Source organism: Poecile atricapillus, chromosome 6 (assembly GCF_030490865.1).
Source record: "Poecile atricapillus isolate bPoeAtr1 chromosome 6, bPoeAtr1.hap1, whole genome shotgun sequence".
Classification (NCBI taxonomy): domain Eukaryota; kingdom Metazoa; phylum Chordata; class Aves; order Passeriformes; family Paridae; genus Poecile; species Poecile atricapillus.
The window spans coordinates 32,958,488-32,981,487 of NC_081254.1; the positions used below are offsets into that span (position 1 = coordinate 32,958,488).

Consider the following 23,000-nt stretch of genomic DNA (forward strand, 5'->3'; position numbering starts at 1 on the left):
AAGATTAAAATTAGTATTCTTTTCCTTCACAAATACACAGTTAATCTTTGGTATTCACACCCACATGAGACATGAGGGCATTCAGCAGTGCAGGGCGTTTACCAGGATCATAAGAACAGCCTGATTCTAAGTAGCACAGATGCTAAAAAAGGAGAAGAAATTGTTTGGAAGCCATACACCTTCATGTTTTGTTAGCCATATTAACAATTATTTGCATAATTAACAGAATGTGGAACAAAGTTAATGCTTTTCAAATACTTCAGAAACAGCTTTCCAAGATCTTCCTCTGAAGCTGCCTGCAGTACATCCTGTACTGGCCAGACCTTACTGTAATGTGGCAATTCCAATTCCATAGCTTCAGACACCTCCGTGGGACAGAGTAGATAAAGGATGTCAAGAGGAAGAAGAGAAGCAGCATAAACATCTTGTGAGTGGGAACAGGACACTCACCATGATTTTTTTGACTTTTAGTATTTTTGGAGTTTGTTCTGCTGCTTTCACTGTGTAATCAAGGCCTTGCATTCTGAGGCTGCAGAGCTCTCTGCTGTTGTTGGGAAGGTCTTGGGTGACAGCCCAGGGACTGCTGTGAAGTGGAAGGTGGAAGCTGTAGTCATTCTCCAGTGATCTGTGGATTAACTAGATTGCAGTTAATACAGTTGGATGAAATATTTGGCTGTCTTGGATTAGCCAGGCCTGGCAGCATGGGATGTGCTGCTGTCTTATCAGCTTGAGCAAGAACAGAGCAAAAGTAGGAAGCCAGATTATCCATCCTTAAAATCCACCTTGCATGGTGGCACGAGGCACAGATGGAATATGCTACAGGCATGGCGCTGGAATAAATTCATCCAACAATGCTTTACTTTGTGTCATGAATAATCTTCAATCATCTGAGCAGGAGCATGTTTTGATGCTGTCTTTAGCAGAATTAACAGCCTGAAAGCCTTGACCTCTTCAGCTTCATCTTCAGCTCTGTCCTCTGTCTCTGATTTCTCATCTAATTTTGGACAAGCCACTTAATATCTCACTGGCTTAATAATATGCAGGTGTTTTCCTGTCTCCTTTTGGTGTTAGGAGAGTAAGTATTTACTGAATAGCAGAGGGCAGAAAAAAAAAGCACTTTAGGCTAAGGGCAGCTCCTGCTGGCAAATGTTTTACAAGTGTGCCTCTGGTTATGTCTCTGTCCTCACAGGCAGAGATCAGAGCTAGATTTGCCATGCAGCATCACAAGATGATGAAAAACACCATGTATTTTTCAGTAGGTGAGATGTAGAACAAATGCTTTTGTTACCTGCAGAACTGGTTGACATGTTAGAGAATTAGCTTCAACCCTGAGTTTGCAAATGCTGAGTTGTTGAGTGCAGGCAAGGAAGCGGGGCTGAGCTTTTGTGCTGCTGCTGGCAGCTCACCTTTTGTCGTCAGCAGCAAAGCAAAATTTTAAATCAGTCAGACCCTCCAACACCACAGGATGGAACTCACATTTAAAACATGGCACGTCTGTCAGCCCTGCCCTGAGCAGCTGCCTTGAAGAACGCACATCCTCCTGTGCAGAATAGACGGTGCAAAGGCAGCAATCAAGGCAACGTGTGAAAAGCTTCCCTCTGCAACCTGCACCATGACCTATTGAGAGAAACCTCCTCTTTTAGCTTTTAGCTCTGCTAGACAATTTACTGTGTCTCAGCTGTCTCACTGCATTATGTCCTTCAAACCCCCCCAGAATTAACGTTTGGAGCCAGCAAACACTGCTGGCTCCACAAGAAAAGCTGAGAGCGGAAAGGTCAGGTCGATTAAAGCACTTGATCAGAATCTTTAACATAAAGACGTCACAAGCAAAGCAGTAACGCTACTTCACGCTCAGCTAAGAGCAAATGATTCATCAGGCAAGGCTGCTTATTTTTGGAGGATAGCCACAAAAGAGAAGAGAACATGCTGGCTGTATCGATCACGGTTTTAACGGGGGACCGCAGAGCCCTTCTCTAGTTTTGATGGAAATTTAATGTCAGAAATACATCATCCAGTGTAAATACATCAATACATATTTTACATTGAATGGATTTTAAAGATGTTCTGGCCTAGCTTAGCAGAATCATATCACCTCTGCACAAATCTCAGAGCAGTCATTTAAAGCAAAGGGCTATTTTGCAATATTCTGTGTTTGACGCTGCTAAAGATGGAGCCTTTTGGGGAGGACTTGTGTAAAGGTGTCTGGAGAAGCAGGTGTGCTCTGGAATCTCTAGAGCTTGTGCCTACAGGGTAGACCTACAGTGGGTGAAGATGCACCAGTGTTGAGCAGATTCAGCTGAAAGGATGGCTTCATCTGGCTGACCCCCACTGCCTCCTGTGTCCAGAAGTGTTTGGAAATACTGTGGGAGCAGGCACTGCTGCTCAGGCAGCTGCACATCCCTTGAGCAGAGAGCTCCTGCTTGCCCCAAGCAGCCTCTCTGTCTGACCCTCGGGAAGGGCAGAGGTGCTGCAGTGGCAGCAGCCAGAAATTAGGGGCACATAGGGGTTTAGGTTGGATATCAGGAAAGGGTTTTTCACCCAGAGGGTGGCTGAGCACTGGAACAGGCTCCCCGGGGAAGGGGTCACAGCACCAAACCTGTCTGAGTGCAGAAAACATTTGGACAGCACTCCCAGGCACAGGTGTGTTTCTTGGGGTGTTCTGTGCCGGGCCAGGAGTTGGACTTGATGATCTTGATGGGTCCTTTCCAACTCAGAATGTTGTAGGATTCTGTGATTCTAAGATGAATGAGTGTGAGGAAAAACACAAAGAGAAGAAAAGTTCATGGAAGAACGGTTCAGAGAAGAAAATGCAGCCATAGAGAACGACTGGAAGAGAGAAGGAAGAGGGAACTCCTGGTGGAAAGATCATTTTCCCAGAGGAGTATGTGAAGGGAGGGTGCAGGGAGAGAAGTGTTAAGTACAGTGTGATGAGGCATAAGAGCAGAAGCACAAAGGAAAATGCCCCTGGAAGAGTGGAAAAATAGGAGCAAGTGGAGGTGGCAGCCTGGCATGCAGGAGCTGCTGTGCAGGATTGCAGGAGGGGGCTTTTGGGGACATGGAAACCAATGAAGACCCTTAGGGTTGCTGAATCCAACCCCTATGGCCACTGGCAGCAGAGGACAGTGATCTGTGAGCAGATGTGCTCCAGAAGTTGGTGAACAGATGATCACAGTGCTCACCCCAGCCCACAAAATGCTTAACAGCACTTTGTTGTTCACCTAAGGCCCTCAGCATGCAAGACCACGAGAGCAAGACAAGCTCTCTGATGCTGTGGGCAGAGGGATGGAAAAGGAAATGGCTTCAGCAGCAGTGGTTGGGATGCTCTGAGGAGGGGGAGTGGAAGCAGATTTCATGACAGACCCAAGGGGTATGTCTGTATTGCATAACACTGTGTGGTGGGGAGGCAGTCCCAGCTCTCTGTGCTTTGCTGCAGTCCAGTTCCTGGAAAGGATAGCAGGGCTGTGCTCCTGAAAGTCCAGACAAGCTGGATCCTGTTTGGCCAATGCAGATATCTCAGCTCTATGTTGCATATTGTAGAAATACCTGTCTATACATGGTTCATATACAAGGTTCCTGTCAATAAGAAGTTGAAAATAATCCAAAGCAGACTCTGTGTTGGCAAAACCACTGACCATCAAAGGAAAGGAATAAAAGGTAAGAGACAAAAGAAGCTCTCCTGTCCCAAAGGTGACATTGTGTGATCAGAAATGCCTCACAGAGAGCAACACTTGTAATTTTTTCCTGAGGCTCCTGTTTTCTCTCTATAGTCTGCTACCTTTTGAGTCAGTGCTCTCCTAATTTAGCCTGCAATGTCATGCAGGACCCAACACACACTCAATCTGCAATTGTGACTCTACCAACCCCTCTATAGAATTAACTGAGCTCTGAATTAGTCATTCAGCATGCCAGTGCATGTAAAATAGACTCAAGTGAATCAGATTCTGTGTGCAGGGACTGAATTGCAGTAAACAGAGTGACTCGGAGAATCCCTGTCTACATGTCCAGAGGGATACTCCTCCTCCTCCACTGGAGCACAGCCTCTCCAAGCAGAACAGAAAGAGGAACCAATCAGTGATTTTTGACTCATGAAGCTATTAATTTTCTCCTACAGTTCTCCTGAGGAAGCAGCAGTGACCAGAGTGTGTAACAGCAGCAGTAGTGCTGTGTTGGTGGGATGTGGAACGTGAGGGTGGGAGGGGATGGTGGGAATGGAATTTTGATCTCCAGTTTTCAGCTCTTTTTTTGGGATAGGATCAGGTCCCAAAAGCAGAAGGAGGATATCTGTGCTGAAAGGGTGTGAACTGTAATTTTACAAGATTGTTTGACTTGTGTGAAGTGGCTTTTGTTTGGGGAAGAGGTGATGCTGGAGGTAGCACTGTCATCTCAACTGACCTGGTGGGCAACAAGCCTGGACTCCAACTTCTGGTGAGCTGATCTTCTGCCAGATGCCACCTCCTTGGTCTGTTTTAAGTTCAAAAGAGTTGTGATTTGATCTGTATCATAGAATCATAGAATGGTTTGGCTTAGAACGGACCTTAAAGGTCACCTAGTTGCAGCCCCTGCCATGGGCAGGGATATCTTTTGCTAGACCACATTGCTCAGAGCCCCATTCAACCTTTCCTTGAACACTTCCAGGGATCTGCTTGCACCCACAACGCCCCAGCTTTAATTATTAATGGTATCCATCAGAACTGTGACTGGGCAGGTAAACTCTAGGTGGAACTATGCCCTCAAAACAATCTAATCCTGATATTTCTCTCTCTGCAGGGGGTGGAGGGAAACGCAAAGGCAAAAGCAAAAAGTGGAAGGAAATCCTGAAATTCCCTCACATTAGCCAGTGTGAAGATCTGCGAAGAACAATAGGTAAGAGCTTTTCCCTTCTTTGGAAGTAATGCATAAATAAAACATTCTATCAGAACTGGCTGGTTAGAATGGCATTAAAGGTACTCATCACTGCAGGGAATAGGTGGGCATGCCATGCACATTCCTCCCATGGTGCTGCCATGCAAACTCGGCGTTTTCTCTTCCTAAAAGAGGTTGTGGACCAGGCAGGAGAGACTGGAATGATGCACTTGCAGGACAGGGCTTGGGGCTGGCAGCATCCAGGCCCTTTGTTTTCCATGCACAGGTTCCAGGACCCAAAAGGGTTTCACAGCTGGACCATACCTGGCATGTGGGACAGGGGCTTTCACTCTGTCCCTACCAGTGTGGCTGTAAAAACACATTCAGAAAGGAATCCCCTCATCACATCCTGCATTCTCTTCTAGTAAGTATCTCCTTATCTGGGAGGAAATGAGACTTGCTGACTGTAGTTGAAGGTTAGTGTTAGTTATAGTGTGGATGTGATGTTTGAAGCAGCAGCCACTGCTCCTGCCAGGCAGGTTTGCTCAGTAGCACCTTCCCCAGTTCAGCCACAGCACAGCTTTGTGGAGGCTTTTTACAGGACATGTAAAAAACTTCTCTTAATTTGTTTTATTCATGTGGGCCAAATGCTGCAGATTTGGCAGGGAGCTTGCAGTGTCCATTTTCATAGCACTGCATTTCTCCTGCTCATACCTGCCAAATTTCAGCATTCTTTTGACTGCTGCCTTGGCAGACAAGGCTAGTAGCTATCTCCTTCTGCATTCTCCCCTGGAAAGCCCAGGATTACTGGTCTCACCACAAGAGGTTAACTTCAGCATTTGAGGCTCCTTTTCTCCCCTACACATAAAATCCAGCCACTGGCAAGGAATGAATGAAAGGCAAGAATCTGTAACAACTGAGATAACGGGCAGCATAATTTGTCTAACTTGGGTGAACTCCTGGGGTCTGAGTGACAGTGCCCTGTCAATATTTACATTAGAAATCCACAGCGTATTTATGCAGAGAAAATATGTGGAATGTTTTGAAAATTCTTTTCATGGTCTCCAGTATAAATTTTCTTCCTTCACCTTCTGTTGTAGAGCTAAAAGAAGGTAAAGAAAAGAGGGGAGGCAAGAGAATAGAGTGCAGGTTTTCCCCAGCTGATAAACATACAAAGCCTGACCAATTTCTGAAGGTACAGGACCTACTGGAAGCAAATCTGACTTAATATATTGTAATTTGCAAAGGGAATTCTCCTCATTGTTCTGTCAGCCTTGGTTTCCAAAAGGGAAAATGGCTCCAGATAAAATGCTCTCTCTTTACAAAAAGTGTACTATCCTAAAATGAGTAATCTTTAAAAAATTAAGTCTGCCAATTATTTCTGTTTCTGAAATGCCATTTCTGGCTTTTTTTGTGTGTGTCAGCTTCACCCTAATGTAATTTGTTTTGCATTTTTTTTGTGAATGATTTGGTGATGTAACCAGGCTGTTGTGGGATCTCAGGGTGGATTTGGTTTCAGCCACTTCAGTGATTACCTGTTAACTGGGAATTTCAGCAACTGCCTTTTCCACAGTGGGAAATAAAGTCCAAATCCTGGTTCTGTGACTCTGATTTTTGTTGAGTTGCTTTCCCACTGAGCTGGATGTGATTATACAAGGAATGAGGTGCTGCTCAGCCTGAATAATGTTATCTGTCCTTGCTGGCTCTATCATTTTCAGTAAATCTCTGAAGTAGGAACATCCCAGACAAACAGTTGTCCAAACTTCTTGCTGATACAGGACACACCTTGGGTAGGTGTGTCTATAGTGTTAAGTCCTTTCTGTGTGTGTGCTCAGGATGGATCCATTGCAGATCCCTTGGACACCAGGAACAAGTACTGGTCACTGCAGTCTGGCCTTAAATGGCTTCTTTTCCTGCCTCTGCTGAGGAAGAACTATTTCCCTGGCCTTAACCCTTCATTTTTTATTTTCTTCAAGTCCTTTAAAAGGATCTCAGGATTTCAGAGCAGTGTCTGCACAGGTACATTACAAGGGAATGTACTGAAATCTTTCCTGGCCCTTCAGCTGCTCTGGGACTTTTAGAGGATTCAATGTCTTGGAGTGTCTGCACATCAGCCCCTACCCTAACAATTTCTTACCCTTCTAGTCAGTGCTAATAATGAAATAGAAAGCCCAGAAAGGCTTTTTCCTCCAAGGCTAGGTTGGATGGAGCTTTTAGTGGAAGGTCTTTTGGGGAGATTGGAACTGAATGATCTTTCCAACCTTCCAACCCAAACCATGGTTCTAAACTTTATACAAGGCAAAGGCTGCTAATTCAATTTCTTTAGAGATCAGGACAAACACAGGCAGCTTCTGCTCATCACAGACCTCATTGCTGCCTGTCCTCCTCCCAGCATTTTCCATCAGAGTCTTGCCACTTAGCTTAAAAAAAAATCACAGCGAGCTTTAGAGGGTTGGATGAACTGGAGCACTGGGCTGTTGAGGTTTTGTTGTATTCCTCTCTTCTGGATGCTTCCCAAGAGCCTCTGGGGAAAGGCTGGAGGCAGGAATGGGATGGACTTTTTGATTTAGAGCAGTCATGGACTGCAGAGCTTAGTTTAATGCAGCCATAAGCAACAGATGGAAAATGCTGCTGTTGTAATTGTGGCAGCACGGCCTACATGCGTGTGTAGATGCCCACATTTTGGTGTAAAAACGTGTGTGCTTTTGCACCCCGCTAAGATGTACTGAAAAGAGTCTGTGTCTTAAAAAAAAATAGCGTAGTGTGAAAAGAAATCTGTGAAAAACAGGAAGGCTGAAATAAACCAAGGGTCTGCGACCTGTGTTGACACAATTATGAGTCAGTTCATACCTTTTGGTTACCTCTGTGTTTACAGGAGACTCTGTGTTTGACTATCCATCATCTGGTGTCTCACTGAAAGACTTGCTTAGTAAAGCCCTTTTTCCCCCTCCTTCTTGTGCACAGAAATAAAAATCAAAACACCCGAGAGAAACACTGCTTTTTGATAAATAAACAAACACTGGAAACATCTTTATTAGAAGTGCCATTTAGCCAAGGAGCTATTTTTTTGGACTGGACTTAAAAGCAACTTCTTTTCTGCTTTCTTTTTTGTCCAAAGTACGCAACACCTTTTGCAGGGAAATTCAGTGGCCTTCATTGTGTGCTAATTAAATAAGCAGGGGAAGCAGGGATGCTGCACTTTACCGGGCTCTGAGAGAGGTTTGTATACTATGAATGGCTAATGCATGTTTCCATTTGCAGCCCTCTTCCTGGCTGTATTTAATTGTATTAAAACAACCGGCCCTTCCCATGTTGGAAGATTTCCATATTGGCACCAGAGGCCCAGTCAATCGATAAAAACTGATGTTTGAGGCATAGTTACCATGACTCATGTGATGGATGCTGCTGTAGATGGGGTTCTGCTGTCTTTAAAAACTCACAGATGACAGCTTAGCAAAAGAGAGATGTTTCAAGGGAAGAGAAAAAAGTAGCAAGGAATGGCTTTAAAAGTTCCTGCATTTGACTGGACATGAAGAGATGCCACAAGTTAGAGATATCCAGCAGTTTAAAGGCCATCAGTAACCAAAAATATAAGAAAAGGTTGTAATTTGAAAGGCTAGAGCATCTTTTTGATGATAAAAGATTCTGGATGTCTCTAAATATTTCTGAATGACGCAAAAGGTTCTGTTGGTTAAAAGTGTGGAATTTTTATTTCTTTTGCTCAGACCCATTCTGTGCTTTTTTCTTGCCTAAAAAAAACCTGCCTGAGTGAAAGAGTTGATTATTCTGATCTTTGGCAAATTTTCATTCGCAACTGTCCAAATGCTATATAATAAATCAAGACTTTTTACCCCATAGATTGAACCTTGTGGGGAAACTGCCACAGAATGTGGCTGTGTTTGTTGCATAGAGTGATCTGGTGCATTATTGCAGAAAACTTTTCACTCCTTTGGTAAAGCAGTTTCTGGTTGTGCATAATGCTCAGGTAGAAGAGAACGCTGAGGATTTCTCTTGTTAAATATTTTTATTCAGTGAGATTTAGAGTAAATTTTACTCAATGAATTGAGTAAATTTTTCTAGTGATTTTTTAGCTAGTGCTTTAAAACCATGACACACAGTCAGAAAGATCAGCCCCATTAATACTAATTTGACCATTCTTGGTTAAAAAAAAAATAAAAATTCTTCTTTTGCCATTTAACTTCTTACATGGCATTTGCATCCCATTTACTCAGGGTAAAAGTAGCTTGAGCTTCTGGCATATTCTTTTCAGTATTGTTAAAAATACACTTCTGTGTGAGAAACACTTTGTAGAGCTGGTGAGCAGAGTAAGTGGGACAAAATCGAAGCCACTGAGTTCACATGCTCACTTTTTACAAAAGCTGGCTCTTTCCTCCCTCCCCCCCACTCTCTTGGGTATTGTACTTTTTCAGACATGATCAAGACCTTCACCTACACGATTTTTTTTTTCAGTCACTTTGCAGTTTATCTGCCTGGAGGCACAACTGGCAGCGGGATTCAGATGCTTTGAGTATTTGTGGAGCTTCCTAGAAATGCTTTGCAGCCTGCACTGAGCTCCATCCTGTGGCAGAAAGCCTCCTGCTGTACCCCCATTGTTCATTCAAAGGTAGCTTGGACCTCCCTGCTCTGCTGCACAGTGCTGGCACATCTTTCATGGATTCCCACCAGCCATTCTCGGGTTCCTTGGCTCCAGAGGTTTTCCAGCACTGCAGAGAGAAATTCATGGGTGAGGGGTCTTGCAAAAGCAAAGGGTGAGTTTCCAGGCTTGCTCAGGAGGGAAGCTGTCCTTGAGAGACTGAGTGACAACATGGCCATGGTCAGTGTTCACTGGGGGGTAAGTGTGTGGCACCCTGCCCCTCTTCTCTGGCATCACCCCTGGGGCTGTATCCCCTCAGGGGATGGAGATGTGGGCAAGGAAATGCACTCCATGTGCACATCCCAGAGCCTGAGGCCACGTGCTGGTGTCACATATAAAGCCCAGGCACTGGAGCTGGGAAAGAGAAGTCATCAAAGCCCTGTCTGATCAAAAACAAAAAGAAGCAGCCAATTTTCTCTCCACCAAATTCTTCACCTCTGATGTTTACAGTGATTAAAAAGCATGGTTGGGAAATGTAATCCTGAAGCCAACAAATAGATCAAAGGAAGGAATTGCAGCTTGCCTTCCACTGTAAATAACCAAGCTCAGCTGGTTATAACTTCTGTGATTGTCTTGTAGTATTGGTCTCAATCCTACACCTAAGGCTGGCATGGTGTTTTTGGCTAAAACTAGAGTTTAGTTTTTGAGAAATGTTCTTCTGGTAGAAAGCATTAGATTTCCTTGGAAAAAACTTCTACATTTTTATTGGAAATAGGTTTTCAACAAGCAGTCAGGATTCCATGGCATGAAATAACCGCAAGGGGAACCATCTCCTCCTTTCTTTCCAAATGTGTAGGAATCAGGGTAGCTGTGTAGGGAAGGTGCTGATGGGGAGTGTGTGTACAGCCAGAGCTGAGTACCCAGCACAGAGCTCTACACCACTTTGGGGAGGAACTGGGTTTTCTGGGAACCTGGGGAACTAGAACTACTGCAGTAGAAAACACTGTCTAGTAAAAATATTTAAATAAAAAAATAGGACAACATCTTATTGTTGTTATGATGTTAATTGAAATATATAGCTGGAGAAATGAATATCACTTAAGGCTCAAGCTGGAAAACATGTAGGCTCAAAAATAATTTTTGAACCACACAGGGCATCCCTTTAAATTCAGTTGATGCCAGGTTGGGGGGGGTTTAGCAATCAGAATCATGCCCTGAGTGACAAGCAGTTTTCCCACACTGGTGCCCTTGGTTACCTGCAATACATGACATATTTCAGTCACTATCAGCAGCAGCAAAGGGATATCTTGCTGTTCTCCCATCAGCCCTCCCCTGGGTGTTTGTTTGCAGCCCAGGTGCTCGGGGGAGGGAGTGGGGCTCTGCATCACCCCTGGGGTCACCAGGACCTGAGGGCCTGTTCTGGCTGATCCCATGGATGCTGGAGTGGTGCCTAACAGAAGATGTCCTGGGATGAGTTATCCTCTGCGGTGGCTGTCTGCAGGGCCAGTACAGAAAGAGCAGAGAGAAGAACCCAAGGAGGATCAAAAACAAAGCTGGAAGGACTCCTGAAAGCTGTGGATAGGATTTATTCCTCTGGAAAAAGTTATGCAGAGTTTTTTGGATTACATTAATACAGAAAAATACCTCAAACTGATTCATTTCTAAAGGAGAAAGAAAGTCCTTCCCCTTGAATGTGCCCACTCCATATGCTTCCTTTTCCCTCACTTTCTTTTTTCCTTTTTCTGCAGTAGACATCACTTTCCTTTCCCCTCTCTTCCTTGAGCCAAAAGGTCTCTGTTGCTCCTTCAAAGTACAGCTTATGCAATCTTTCCAGCACAGACCTTCCTGCAGAGTTACCCTGTAGTTTCTTGGACTTGACATGCTGTCCCATATCGTGAATACATCTAAATTAAATTAGATACTCTTCAGGGGCAGGAACTGGCCACATGATAGAAACAGTTCCAGCTCATGAAATGATATGGCTGACGTCAAAACCATATTGTTTGTTTACAAACCCTCGGTTGGTTCAGTTCCTTTCTTTAAAATCCTTCAGATTCAACTGTAATTCCATCATAAACATAGGTTTCCAGTGCTCAAATGTGGACAAGCAGAGCAATGTTTGGTGCCCTTGCAAGATTAGCTGTATCCAGTTTATAGCTACGGGTGGAATTGAGAAGGGCTTGGGGTTTTTTTTTTCCCCCTTATAATTTTTTTTAATGCCATCACAGAAAGTATGTGAAAAACAAGCTGTTTTATGCATCTAGTGAGACTCAAGACTAACACTGGGAGAACGGGCTGCTTGCAGGCTGCTTGTGCTTGACAGCTTCCAGGACGGGAAGGGGACGCAGGGGAAATGAGTTGAAATGATCTCAGTCCACGTTCTATTTACAGAATTTATTTCACAAGACTTAATCCATTAAGTATTACCTTGGCAGGGGCAACCCAGAAAGAAAGCAAGAAAGACATTGCTATTCTCCACAAAGAACGGGCAGCAAATCCACATCTCCTTAGCAAAACGTGAGCCCCCACCAGTCATCCTTCAATAGAAAGCCTCATAAGGAACAAATAATATCACTAAACTTCTGTATTTTTGTTTTGTGGCAAAGACTATATTAGCCTTTGCAAACTGAGAAGGAAAAAAATGCCACGACTTGCACACTTGAATTACTTTCCAACGCTATTACAGGGATATGCAGGAAGGGAATTAGAAGAGAATATATCCTTTTACAAGATCCATTTCATCTCTTGCTGAAAATAGAAGTAGATATTGTGAGCTGCAGGGTTTTTCATTATCTCATTAGGTAATATGAGTCATTAAGTCTAATTAATACTTATGCAGTGATTTGTAAAAAGCTATAGAAGTGCTCACGGGTCCTGTTAAATAGTAGTACTTGGTTGTTAAGGAAATTTATTTTAAAACCAATTCAGCATTTGCTGGGTGTGGGGAATGAGAGGTAGGGCTTCATTTATGGTAAAACCTTGCTCTTATCCCTGCAGGACTCTCTTGTAGCTTTGCTCCTGGTAGTGATGGGAAGGTGGTGGCAGGACAGAGCTTGGCTGGCTCTGCTCAGCTCTGCTGGAGTCAGAGAGTTTCCCTTAAATTAAACTGTGCAGGAGCTCTCTTATAATGGAAGGAGGGAACTGCAGGGAGGGAAAAGGGAGAGGAAAGATTTACCAGACCCTACTTTATAGGGATGCTGTGAAAGTGAACAGCCTGAAATCCTCACCTTTGAGGATACACTCAGGCTTTCACGGTGGGATGGGATTAGCCCAAGTTAATGCTTTTTGAGGAAAAGACCTCATTTGGAGTAGCTGGTAGAGGAAGTGTTACTTTGACTTGGCTTCTGCTGGTTACTGCAGAGGCCTCTAGGATTGTGGCTGGGCTTTGTTTTAGGGTTTTCTGGGAACAGTCATGCACCATGGAAAGTCCTTAGTGGAAATATGGCCCATTGTTCGTTGTCCTTGTGCTCATGGCTTCCAGCTTTCAAGGAAAAGAGAGGTTGAATGCTTTTAAGATAATCCCACACCTATCTTTTAATTCTGGTTTCAAGACAGCATGAAGGAATTTGCATGTGGAATGTTACAAGCCTGATTTTTCAGTGGTTTGGCTGAGTCCCTGAAGTCATTGAGAGATTCCATTTATTTTTCAGGTAATCGCTCTGTGCTGCTTTGAAAACACTTGGAGGTGATAATTTGAAATATTTCTCTGTGCTCTGTAGGTCAGAAATCAGGGCATAGCCATGAAATCTTCTAAATATTGCTATTAAAATAGAAATTTCCCCCATCAGGATCAAAGCAGGAGCTATGAGGCCATTTCTGAACAGAGCCCTTGGTTGTGCCAATACTGTTATTTACTTATTAATCACACTTTTACCATGCTAAACTGATGCCAGAGAATTCGAAGACAAGTAAAATAAAATACTCTCTGCCCTAAACTGCAGTCCCTTAGCTGAACTAATGGAAAGGAAGAGTGAAAGTCCAATTTAGGGAAAAGAAACAAAATTATAGAGCAGGATAGTATAATGCAAACTACGAAAAAGTCTCCCAAGTTTGGGGAGGATGGTAGACTGATATTTGATTTTGCTGAAGACCCCCCTGTTGTTGTGGCATTGGTGAAGTCAGTGAAAAATGGTTCAACAAAATGTCTGAACTCTTGTATTCCTTTAAAAATATTTTATGGAGCAAGACATATTTAAGTTACAATTCAATTTAATGTATTAAGAAAAACATGAAGGGTTTTACCTTTTCAGAAGAATTACTAATTTCAAAAGATGGTGAGTCTCTATAGTATTAAATGAAACACAAAAATATAATCTTTGGAGATGCTTACAAATTTCTTTGTACCTGCCAGATTTCACCATCGTCCAGCCCTGCACCAGCTTTATATTTGTACAGTGGCACTTTGAAGGTCTCTCCACGTCACATTGATTTTCTGAGCTCTCTCTTGGACAAGTTAGGTCAGTGTTGACAGATTGGTAAAGGCTGTTCTCATGAGCAACAGGACCTGGCTCAACTACATACAAGTATTTGCAGTGTTGAAACAGCTCTCTATAAGTAAGTGCTTTCAGGCTTTCATAACTCCTGGTTCAAAATATTTTTGGCATTTGTAAACATGGCTTATGGAGAAACATGGTTTTGAGCGCAGGAAGAATTTGGTGTAAGTCACTTCAGAACTATTCTGATCAGTCCAAACAAACAACATTCAGCACTTGAGCACCAGGTTTGTCGCATTTGACCTTTTGGTGTGGGTATATTTTGTTTCATGAGCAGTGACTTCAGCACACTGAGCTTCAAGAGAGGTCTAAAAAGGAAGTGGGGACACCCTCAAAGGTACAATACTGACTCTATAATGCGAAAGAGAGAAACACGTGGTGGGGAACTGACTGAGTAACAGGGAATATTTGATTTAAAGTAGCAAAGTATGACGTGTTTATGCTGATCAGCTCTCCAGCAGCCAAAGCCAACTGGCAGCCCTGCCACTTCAAGCAAGATCCTTTTCAGATTTCCTTTTCTGATCTCTTCAGCTGAACCTGCTAAGCCTGACCATGAGTAACTCGGTGGGAAATCTTTGGGAAAGAGCTCTGTGCTGGTGACAGGGTGGGCCCCACATGGGAGGGAGCAAACCTGTCCTTGGGAGGGAACAACAGCACTGTTGGCTCCTGGAGGCCCCTGTGTGCCCAGATCTGTGCCCAAGGAGGATGGAGAACAGGGGAGAGTGGGTGAGCTGGGGGGAAAAGCTGTGGGTAAATAAATATACATCCCCTTTGTGCCATCAGTGGGAGGACTCCCAAGGCTTGTTCTGCTTGTTGTGGGAGGGTAAGAGCCAGCATGAAAAGAGCAGCTGTTAAGCAGCCCCAGTGCTGGGAGTGGACCTCATGACTGTCCTTAACTCCATGGAGGCTTTCTTCCTCCAAGGTAGAAACTCTTTCCTTCTAAAACTGCTTTCATCCCTGCCCAGGAGACTGTGGGTGTCCATGGGGCGCCATAACCTCATTATCTTCTATGGAAAAAAAACCCAACCAACTTCTAAAAATATTGTCTATGTCAGTATTGTCTATGCCAGTGTGACTATGAATCAGTGGTCAGAGCTGCGAGGGAGAATTACAGCCTTTTCTCCCTGTTCTTTGCCATGGACAGCCCCAAGTCCTATGACTGGGACTAATGTCTTTTTTAGAATCTACATCAAAGTCTCCTCAGGGGGCAGGGGCTGTTCTTATGAGTTAAAAATCAGATTCTTTAGGTGAGATCTTAAGGAGCGAAAGGAGGCGATGCAAAGTTTCAAACTGGGCAGAGGAGCTGCCAACACAAAGGTCACACAAGGTTGTGGTTACTCCCACTGTGCTCTGCAAAGGGCTCTGTGCACCAGCACAGACTGGGATTACAACAGGGCCAGCACAGAGACAGGGAAGACACGGATCCACCCTGTAGCCATGCGGTTTTCACAAGTTTTCTGGCACTCACTGGCCTCTGTTCCAAATCCTAAAGGAGCTCTGATGGAGACCTGCCATCCCCCTTCAAAAAAAAAAAAAAAAAAAGGGATAGGATTTTGTTCCCAGTAGCAGCGTTGAACTAAGTGGAAAGTAACCATCACCCACAACCAATTCCTAGTAAAGCACCTACAGACTCTGAAATCTACAGAGTGCTCCATTAGTGGTCACTGTAACTCCTAGCATAGGTAGGACATTCCTTTATTTTCTCCTTGTTCATACCACATGAGAAAACTTGTCCTTCTCCATCCCCAAGGACAGATTATCATTTTTTCCTAACCCCCTGTGTTCATTGCAGGGGGGTTGGAGTAGATGACCTTTAAAGATCCCTTCCAACCCAAACTATTCTGTAAACAGATTCTGTGATTCTAGCCTTCTGTCTCACTCATTGCTGGAGGCTGATGATGCTAAATCACATCTCCCCAAAAGCCTTTATTCTTTGTGTAAATTAGCTGATAGCTTCTTTCTACTGATGCAAGTCAAAACAATGCTTTAGCTGGCAGAATTATGTGGAATTCTGCCTCATCTGTTTTTTGCCTCCCATCAACAAACTCGTATTTCCCTAACAAGTCCTCAGATCTGGCAGTTTTCCAGGGTTTCCCTTTTTGGTAGGCAGCAATAAGGAAGGGAATCTCATCTTGCTGCCAGCTCACCCACTTACAGTATGCATTGGGAAGGGATCAGAAAGCCTTTCCTTTGACTGCCTCAGAGAGAGAAGGCACTGGGAGTTCAGCTGGAGGCTCTGCCTGTGAGATGTGGGTCATCAAGACAAATCAGAGAGCAAACACACCCCTTTGCTTTTCTTCCTGCCCTTTTTACCCTTCATTTAAGCAAATTTAGGTCCTCGTGATGCATAGACAGCATCCCTTGAAAGGGAGATGTGTGTATCTGCTGGGCAGGTGCAGTCTGACTCCCCTGTCTGTGCTCTGGTGCAGGGTGGAGGTACAATGGCAAGAGAGGGAACATTCCAGTGACCATGATTGCTGGTCCTTGGCCAGCTCAGCCAGCCTGGGTGCCAGTTGTGGTGGTGGGTTTTGCATAGCTGTGGGTTTGATACCAGGCTAGCTTGCCAGCTGGCAGCATGAGCTGGGTGACTTTCAACTCCACAAATGCCATGCCAGCATCTGTTTCTCATCCTACAGCATTTTAAATAATGCACGTTTCCAGCTGTCTTGCCCTTCCTTCCCAATTCTGGAGTGCAGTTTGCTGGTTCCATGCATTGCTCTGGGATGCATTTCCAGGCTATGCAGTTGGCATGCAAGGCAAAGCTGATCAGGGGGCTGCAGGATTTGATGTGAACTGTCCGTGCCCTCATCATCCAGCACGGATCAGAAGAAATCCTCAGCTGTGAGGAGTCCCACAGCTTGTGGAATGCGTTAATTAAACAAGAATCTCTGGAAGAGGTGAAGTGGTAGAGGTCCTCTGCAGATAACTTGGCAGCTCCCTAATACAGTATTCATGGCTTAAAGTCTCTCATGGGGGGGAAAAAAAAAACTTTATAAAAGGTTTCCAGTAGAAATGTATTTGAAGAACGCAGTGAAGGCTGTGGAATCATGCTGCTCCCAAGCAGAGCAAAGATTGAATTCCAGTGCTTTGTTTGGGGTAAATTGCTGACCTTTGTCTTCAGCATTAAAGCCATCTTGAAGAAAACCATTCCTAGCATGCAACAAGTTACTTTTGCTGGATTCTTTCCTGCATACAGTGTAATAGTTTAATATGAATATAGCAGGAAACAAGAAAAATTGAAAGCATAATTAATTTTGCATGGCATGATGTAAGAGGTGACTTCTTTTAAGGAGCTAGAAGACAGAGGGATCAGCATTGAATATTTTAAGTAGGGTCTTAGAACAATCCTGTAATGGACTTCTCCATCCCTCCCTCTTCTTAGGACCATAAGTTCTATGTTTCCTACTAGTTCCCTTTTTTTATTTATAGACTTTAAGCCTTAATCAGAACAGTTTTACTTATCAGGTTGTAAAAATCCTTCATTTCCTGTCCCAGAAAGTCAATAAGTGTTTGCTTCTTCAGCTCAGTAACAGTTCCCCCATTCTGCTTTCTGGGCAGATTTACTCAATATCACTGCAATTTCTACCCACTGAGCCAATGTCTCTAGGCACAAACTCTTCCTGCAGCGTTACAGCTAAGCCTTTTCTACAGCAGCCTTGCCATTCCCCAAATTTCTCCTCCCCTTCAGAGCCTGGGAAAGCAGATGGACCCTATGGGATGACCTGGGGGGGGAGTCAAGAAATCCAGGCTGTTAGAGCTGAAGTGGGGAAGCACATTCCAGAGGAGACAAGCCTTGCACCAGGAGTGTTTGCAGAGCTCCAGCCCACATCGCTGATCTCGAGCTCTCCAAGGGACTGGAGTGGCACAGGGACAGCAGATGTCTGGTCTTTAGGCTGGTGTGGTGTGGTGTTTTCCACTTGAGCTGGATCTCAGCTCCCAGCTAATGACAGCCATGGGAACCCTGTGCAGTGCAGGGCCGAGGAGGGCACCTGGCAGGAAAAATCCATGGCAAAGCATCCTGCTGCTCTCAGCCATCTGAAAGGGGAAGGCAGCAGAATCACTGCAGAGAGCTCCATAGCCAAATGTCAAGCCCACAGTTCCCTCATCAGCCATAAGGAGAAAAACACTTGGCAAATCCAACCCAGCCCTGAACCTGAGTGATGGAACAGCCTCCTTCAATCTGGCTTCTCAGAAGTGCTGACTTTTTCATTATGTTTTAGTAAATCAGTTTTATTCCTCACCTCAGGCTTGAAAGCTGCAGTTCAAGTCTCTGAATCCTATTGGATTGGCCTGTCACTCAGCTGCCCAGGAGTGTATCCAGTGATATGCAGATGGGATGTCCTGTCAGAGCTCTGCATATGAAATAAGGCTGGGGATGGTGTGGATCTCCCATGGAAGTCCTTGGGGTCAGAGAACCGGATCTTGGCATTGCACTGCAGCTTCTGTTGCTGGAGAAGGGGAAGGCCATGTGGTCGGTGTGCTGTAATAAATATAGCTGACCTGAGGGAACTGCTGTGGGCAAAGATCTGTCTGAGGCCTGGGGGATGTTATCAGTCTGCACAAGGAATGCGAACTCTGGGTTGTATTCAGCCCTGGAACCAAACAGATCAGGGTTAAAGCATCTGAGAAATGACAGAGCTATGGCCGTTGTAAAAGATTGTGCTTTATTTCAAGGCAGGGAAAAGTGAATACAAAAACTGATGTCCCAGGCAGCATGAGATGAGTAGGAAAACATTACTGCCACCATAAAAACCCATCATGAAAAGGCAAGATCAAATGGAGAAGAGCAAAACCAACACCACAACATGCATTCTGGTTTTGGGCTGCTGGGAGTTCTCATGATCTTTTGGCTGAGTTAACAGAAGCTCTTTGCCCAGGGCCCTTGCCAAGCAGCCCATGATTTACAGGTGTGATTGCACATGGTTAATGCAGTGGGCATGGGAGCAGCCTGAAAAGAGTGGCAGCACAGGCTTGTGAAGAAGTAGCAACTAAATGTTTCTGAGAGGCTTCCCCCAACCTGAAAAGGAACAGGGTGTTTCATGCTGTTGCCCATTGCAGCTGGCATAGCCTAGCAGGCATTTGTTACTTCAAAGTGGACATGCACTGTCATTTCATGGTGTTGATCTATGCTACTTTAAAATAGAATACTTAGGAAATGGATCGTGCCTGGACCTCCTGGTCTCTAATCTGCAGCAACTGAAATTTATGCCCCTATTAATTTTAGAGAAAGGTTGTTTTAAGGCATTGTCTCAGGCATTTATTCTTATTAATGACCTACTGTAGCTCTTTGAAACCTCTGCTCTTACCCAGGACTCATCAGCCAACTACTCATGGACAGTGAGACTTGTGGGATCCAGAAATGAAGTCAATGCCATATGGCTGGACTGATGTAGAGCTGGGAGATATGATGTGATCCCAGACAGACACAAGGAAAAGGTGGTGGGCAGTAACAGAGTTTGTTAATCAGTGATTTCTTACCTTCCCTCTTTATTTTTTTGGTGGACTCCAAATATATTCCAACTGAAATGTGAATACCCACATGGAAATTTTAAAGCTCTGGCCTAGCTTACTGAGCTTTTCAAAGTCATTGGGCTTCTCTGAGTACATGTTGAAAGACATGGTCTGTTCCAGGTGTTTTTAGTTATTTAATCAGAAAATTATGTGAAGGCTGGACTGAAGAATACAGGAAAATCTGATAAAAAACTTAGGAGGATCACAAATTAAAATGTTGTCTCACAAGAATGCTGAATTGGGAAAAAAAAAGAGAAGCAGACCATTTCAATTATATGAATTATCTGATTTGGAGAACTCCACAGTACAACAGCTCCCATTGAAATCAAGGGACTTTGTATGAATTCCTGGACTATCTTGCAACATTTTTAAGACTTTTCACAATGATGGATGAAGAGAGGAATTATCTGAATAATGTGCTACAGTACTTTCAGTGAGGCTGTGCCAAGGGTAGCACCAGGTGACAGGATGGATGAAATCAGACTGGTCAACACAGACACCTAAGGCAAAGGGAGCATTGTCTTGGGTCTGTTCAGTGGAAATATTATTTGTGAGAGACACAAGCAGATTATTCCACACTAGAGCCAGGTCCGGCCACTCTTACTGATCTAATTTGTCTCAATTGATGAGAATAACCAAAACCAGTTTTCTTAATTGTGCTGGAAATTTTACATCTTCCTTCTGTCATATTTTTGCTGACTTCCTGCCAGTATTTGCACAAGCCATTGTCATTGAACAGTGTAGATTGGCCCTGGGGAAAGTAAGGCAAGTCAGCCATGCTCACTGTGTTGACTGTGTGATTCAAAAGTGGTTTGGCCACTCCTAAAAAAATGAAGAAAGAAAATTCTCCTGGTCCTTGGCAGAGGATAAGGTGACAACTTTCCAAACACCCTGATTTCCTTTCACTTGAAGTCTGACATCCAAAAAATGGGGAGGCTGTCGTCACATTTATGAGCGAGTTCATTTGAGAGCACTGTGATCAGTCAAGGGAAGCTGGCCAACAGGACAGGGTGGAAGAGAGACCTCTTGCAGATGGTTGGTTGTTTTTTTCCCCAGGGGACTTAGCTGGGACACTCCAAGACAAAAGACATTTGCTGTCATCCACAGCAAATGTTCTCCAAGTGCTCCACCACATTTGGCAGTTCCAGCCAGGGTCGACTCAACTCTTGATGTTGCCCAGGACTATAAATTCTGGTTTGTGTAGTTTGTTGTGAGAGGGATTATCAGAGGAGATCTGTTACTTTAGCTTGTCTCTGCTCTGCTTGGACACTGCCGCTTATATGGAATTTCTTATTTAGAGTAGGATGTTAAATGTAGTGTCCTGGCTAAATTCCAGCCTGGGTGTTTATACTCTGCTCAATTAAATGCCATTGCTGGATCATTATGTGAAAGCAAACTCTGGTGCTTGTCCTTTGCTAGTAATGTATATACCCTTAAGACCTGATTTATGGAGAGGCACATCAGCCCTCCTCTGAGGATCACAAAGTCATGATTCACATCAATAATGATAGTGTGCACTAGGCCAGACCTTATGGATTCTTTTTCTTGTTTTTTTCTTTGTAATCTCAAGGTTTATTTTCTTGCTCTTGCAGTACTGTTGCTTTTCCTACAGTGTTAGTGTCCCTGAGTTATCACATGATGTATCTCCAGCATGCTGCTGTACCACAGGTCCAGGCAGTGGGGGAAGGATAAAAAGCCAGATCTTTTAAATCAGGGCAGTTTCTCAAATGCATATTTCTTCAAGAGGCTTGTTTAGTCTGTTTCTGTTTTGCCAGGACCTGTGTTTTTAGGAGTCTCCTCCTTTCCCTTAAGTCATGATTCTCTTTTGCTACATTAATAGTAGCAGTCAAACCTGAGAACACTTCAAGGTGTATCTGATGGGCTTCCAAAAGCAATGAATATTTATTTGTGTTCTCTAAATCTTTCCACTCATTGGGGTAGGACTGCCCTGATTTTCTGTGTTTTTTCAGTGCCTAGCACCATACTCCCCTCCACATGTTCTTGGTCCAGTGCCATGATTAGCCATTAGCACAGTAAAATAACCTTTATTAATAATAATGCTAGAAATTCTTAGCAGGAAGAGTGAATATGGAGATACAAATTTGCTTTCCCCTGCACTGCTTTTTTGGAAGAAGGTATCTATTCCAGCAAGGCAATTCTACAGAGATGCAGTAGAGATTTCCTGTCTTCTCTTTAAGTCTTGCATCAGAGGCATAGCCACAGGTTTCCCCTCTTTGCCTGCCAGAAACCAGGTATTTATTTAATTTTTAAAAGTATTGATTGAATTATCTCATTTTCTAGCTGCAAGGAATGGTAGAAATTGCTGATCTGTAGAGCAGTGGTTTGACTCAGCCATATCAGGTGAACTGACCTATTGAAACATAACAAGAGTCCAGGTTTTGCCTAAAAAGGATGCATGCCATGAGATGGAGAATCAGTTGCAGATCTCATTAAGGCCAAATACATTTATTTTATTTTTACCTGAAGCATAATTAATTTAAGAAGTGAGTTCCACAGGTTATATGTTAAGATACTCCTGGGCTGAGATGAAGAAGAGAAAATCTGGTCATTTCCTCATATCTGGGTTGCAATGAACAGAACAAGAACAATGGTTTCAGAGGGGGGACTGATGGCTCCAGACTTCTTCTATAAAGCAGCTGGAGGCTGGAATTCACACATGAAGGACATGTCTTTGTATGTGTTCTGAAAACAGCATGACAGAAATGTTGTGCTGTGACTTGCATAACGTGTAGCTCCACTTCCCAACAGTTCTGTGTGCACTGTTGCTGGCAGAATCCAAGACCATGACTCTAATGGCAAATTCACATGGGAACCAAACGTGCCCAGCCAACCTCAAGCTGCCTTTGGATCTCTTGACTGAGGAACACTGTACATCTGTTTTTTCACACGGGGTTGGTTCCATCCAGAGGGTCAAAGCTGTGTTAAGGATGATGCTGGTCATGCACAGGCAGTAAAACGATCTTGCCCTGCAAGTGCTGCTTCCTAAGTTTTCTTCTTGACTTCATCTCCACAGATGAGATCAGTGGAAAGGAAGATGGGGAGGGAATAGCATGGAGATTGCAAAACATGCTGGGAGAAATGTACTTTTCCATGCATGTCTTGCTTGCTGGACTGCACATTCCTCTTTCCCTGATGACAGTGTTATGTGCTGGGTTTTGCTGGTAGCTAGGCAGCTACCCAGAGCAACAAATCCAGGTGCCAATGAAACTTTCCATCGACTGAAGTGGGTTCAAGGGCAGCAGTAACAACTCACAATTCAGTCTCTTCTGAGGCCACAACACAAGGTCCCATGCAATATTTTTAACTGCAAATTATTCCAAAATCTCTCTCAAAACATAATCAGTACTTCATGCTGCGCATCTGTACCAAGGATTTAGAAGAAAAATGGGTTATTAGTACCTAATTTACATTTTACATTTTATGTTTTATGCTTCCTGGCAAGTTAAAGCTGTGGTCAATGGTTCGGCCCCAAATGGCCTTTCATTACTCAGGCTGTCCAGACATTCATAACCTTATGAGTCCTTACCAAAGAGGCTCAG

The 23,000-nt window shown here is 43.9% G+C and overlaps 1 protein-coding gene across 2 annotated transcripts in view; it reads left to right on the plus strand.

Moving 5' to 3' along the window:
- The window catches only part of GRK5 (G protein-coupled receptor kinase 5), a 149,708-nt gene that overhangs the window by 57,542 nt on the left and 69,166 nt on the right, over positions 1-23,000 (plus strand). For both annotated transcript variants that reach the window (XM_058841951.1, XM_058841952.1), the window contains one exon: positions 4,768-4,863. In XM_058841951.1, the coding sequence (XP_058697934.1) occupies positions 4,768-4,863 (96 nt within the window). Of the gene's footprint in view, positions 1-4,767; positions 4,864-23,000 lie in introns of those variants that run through there.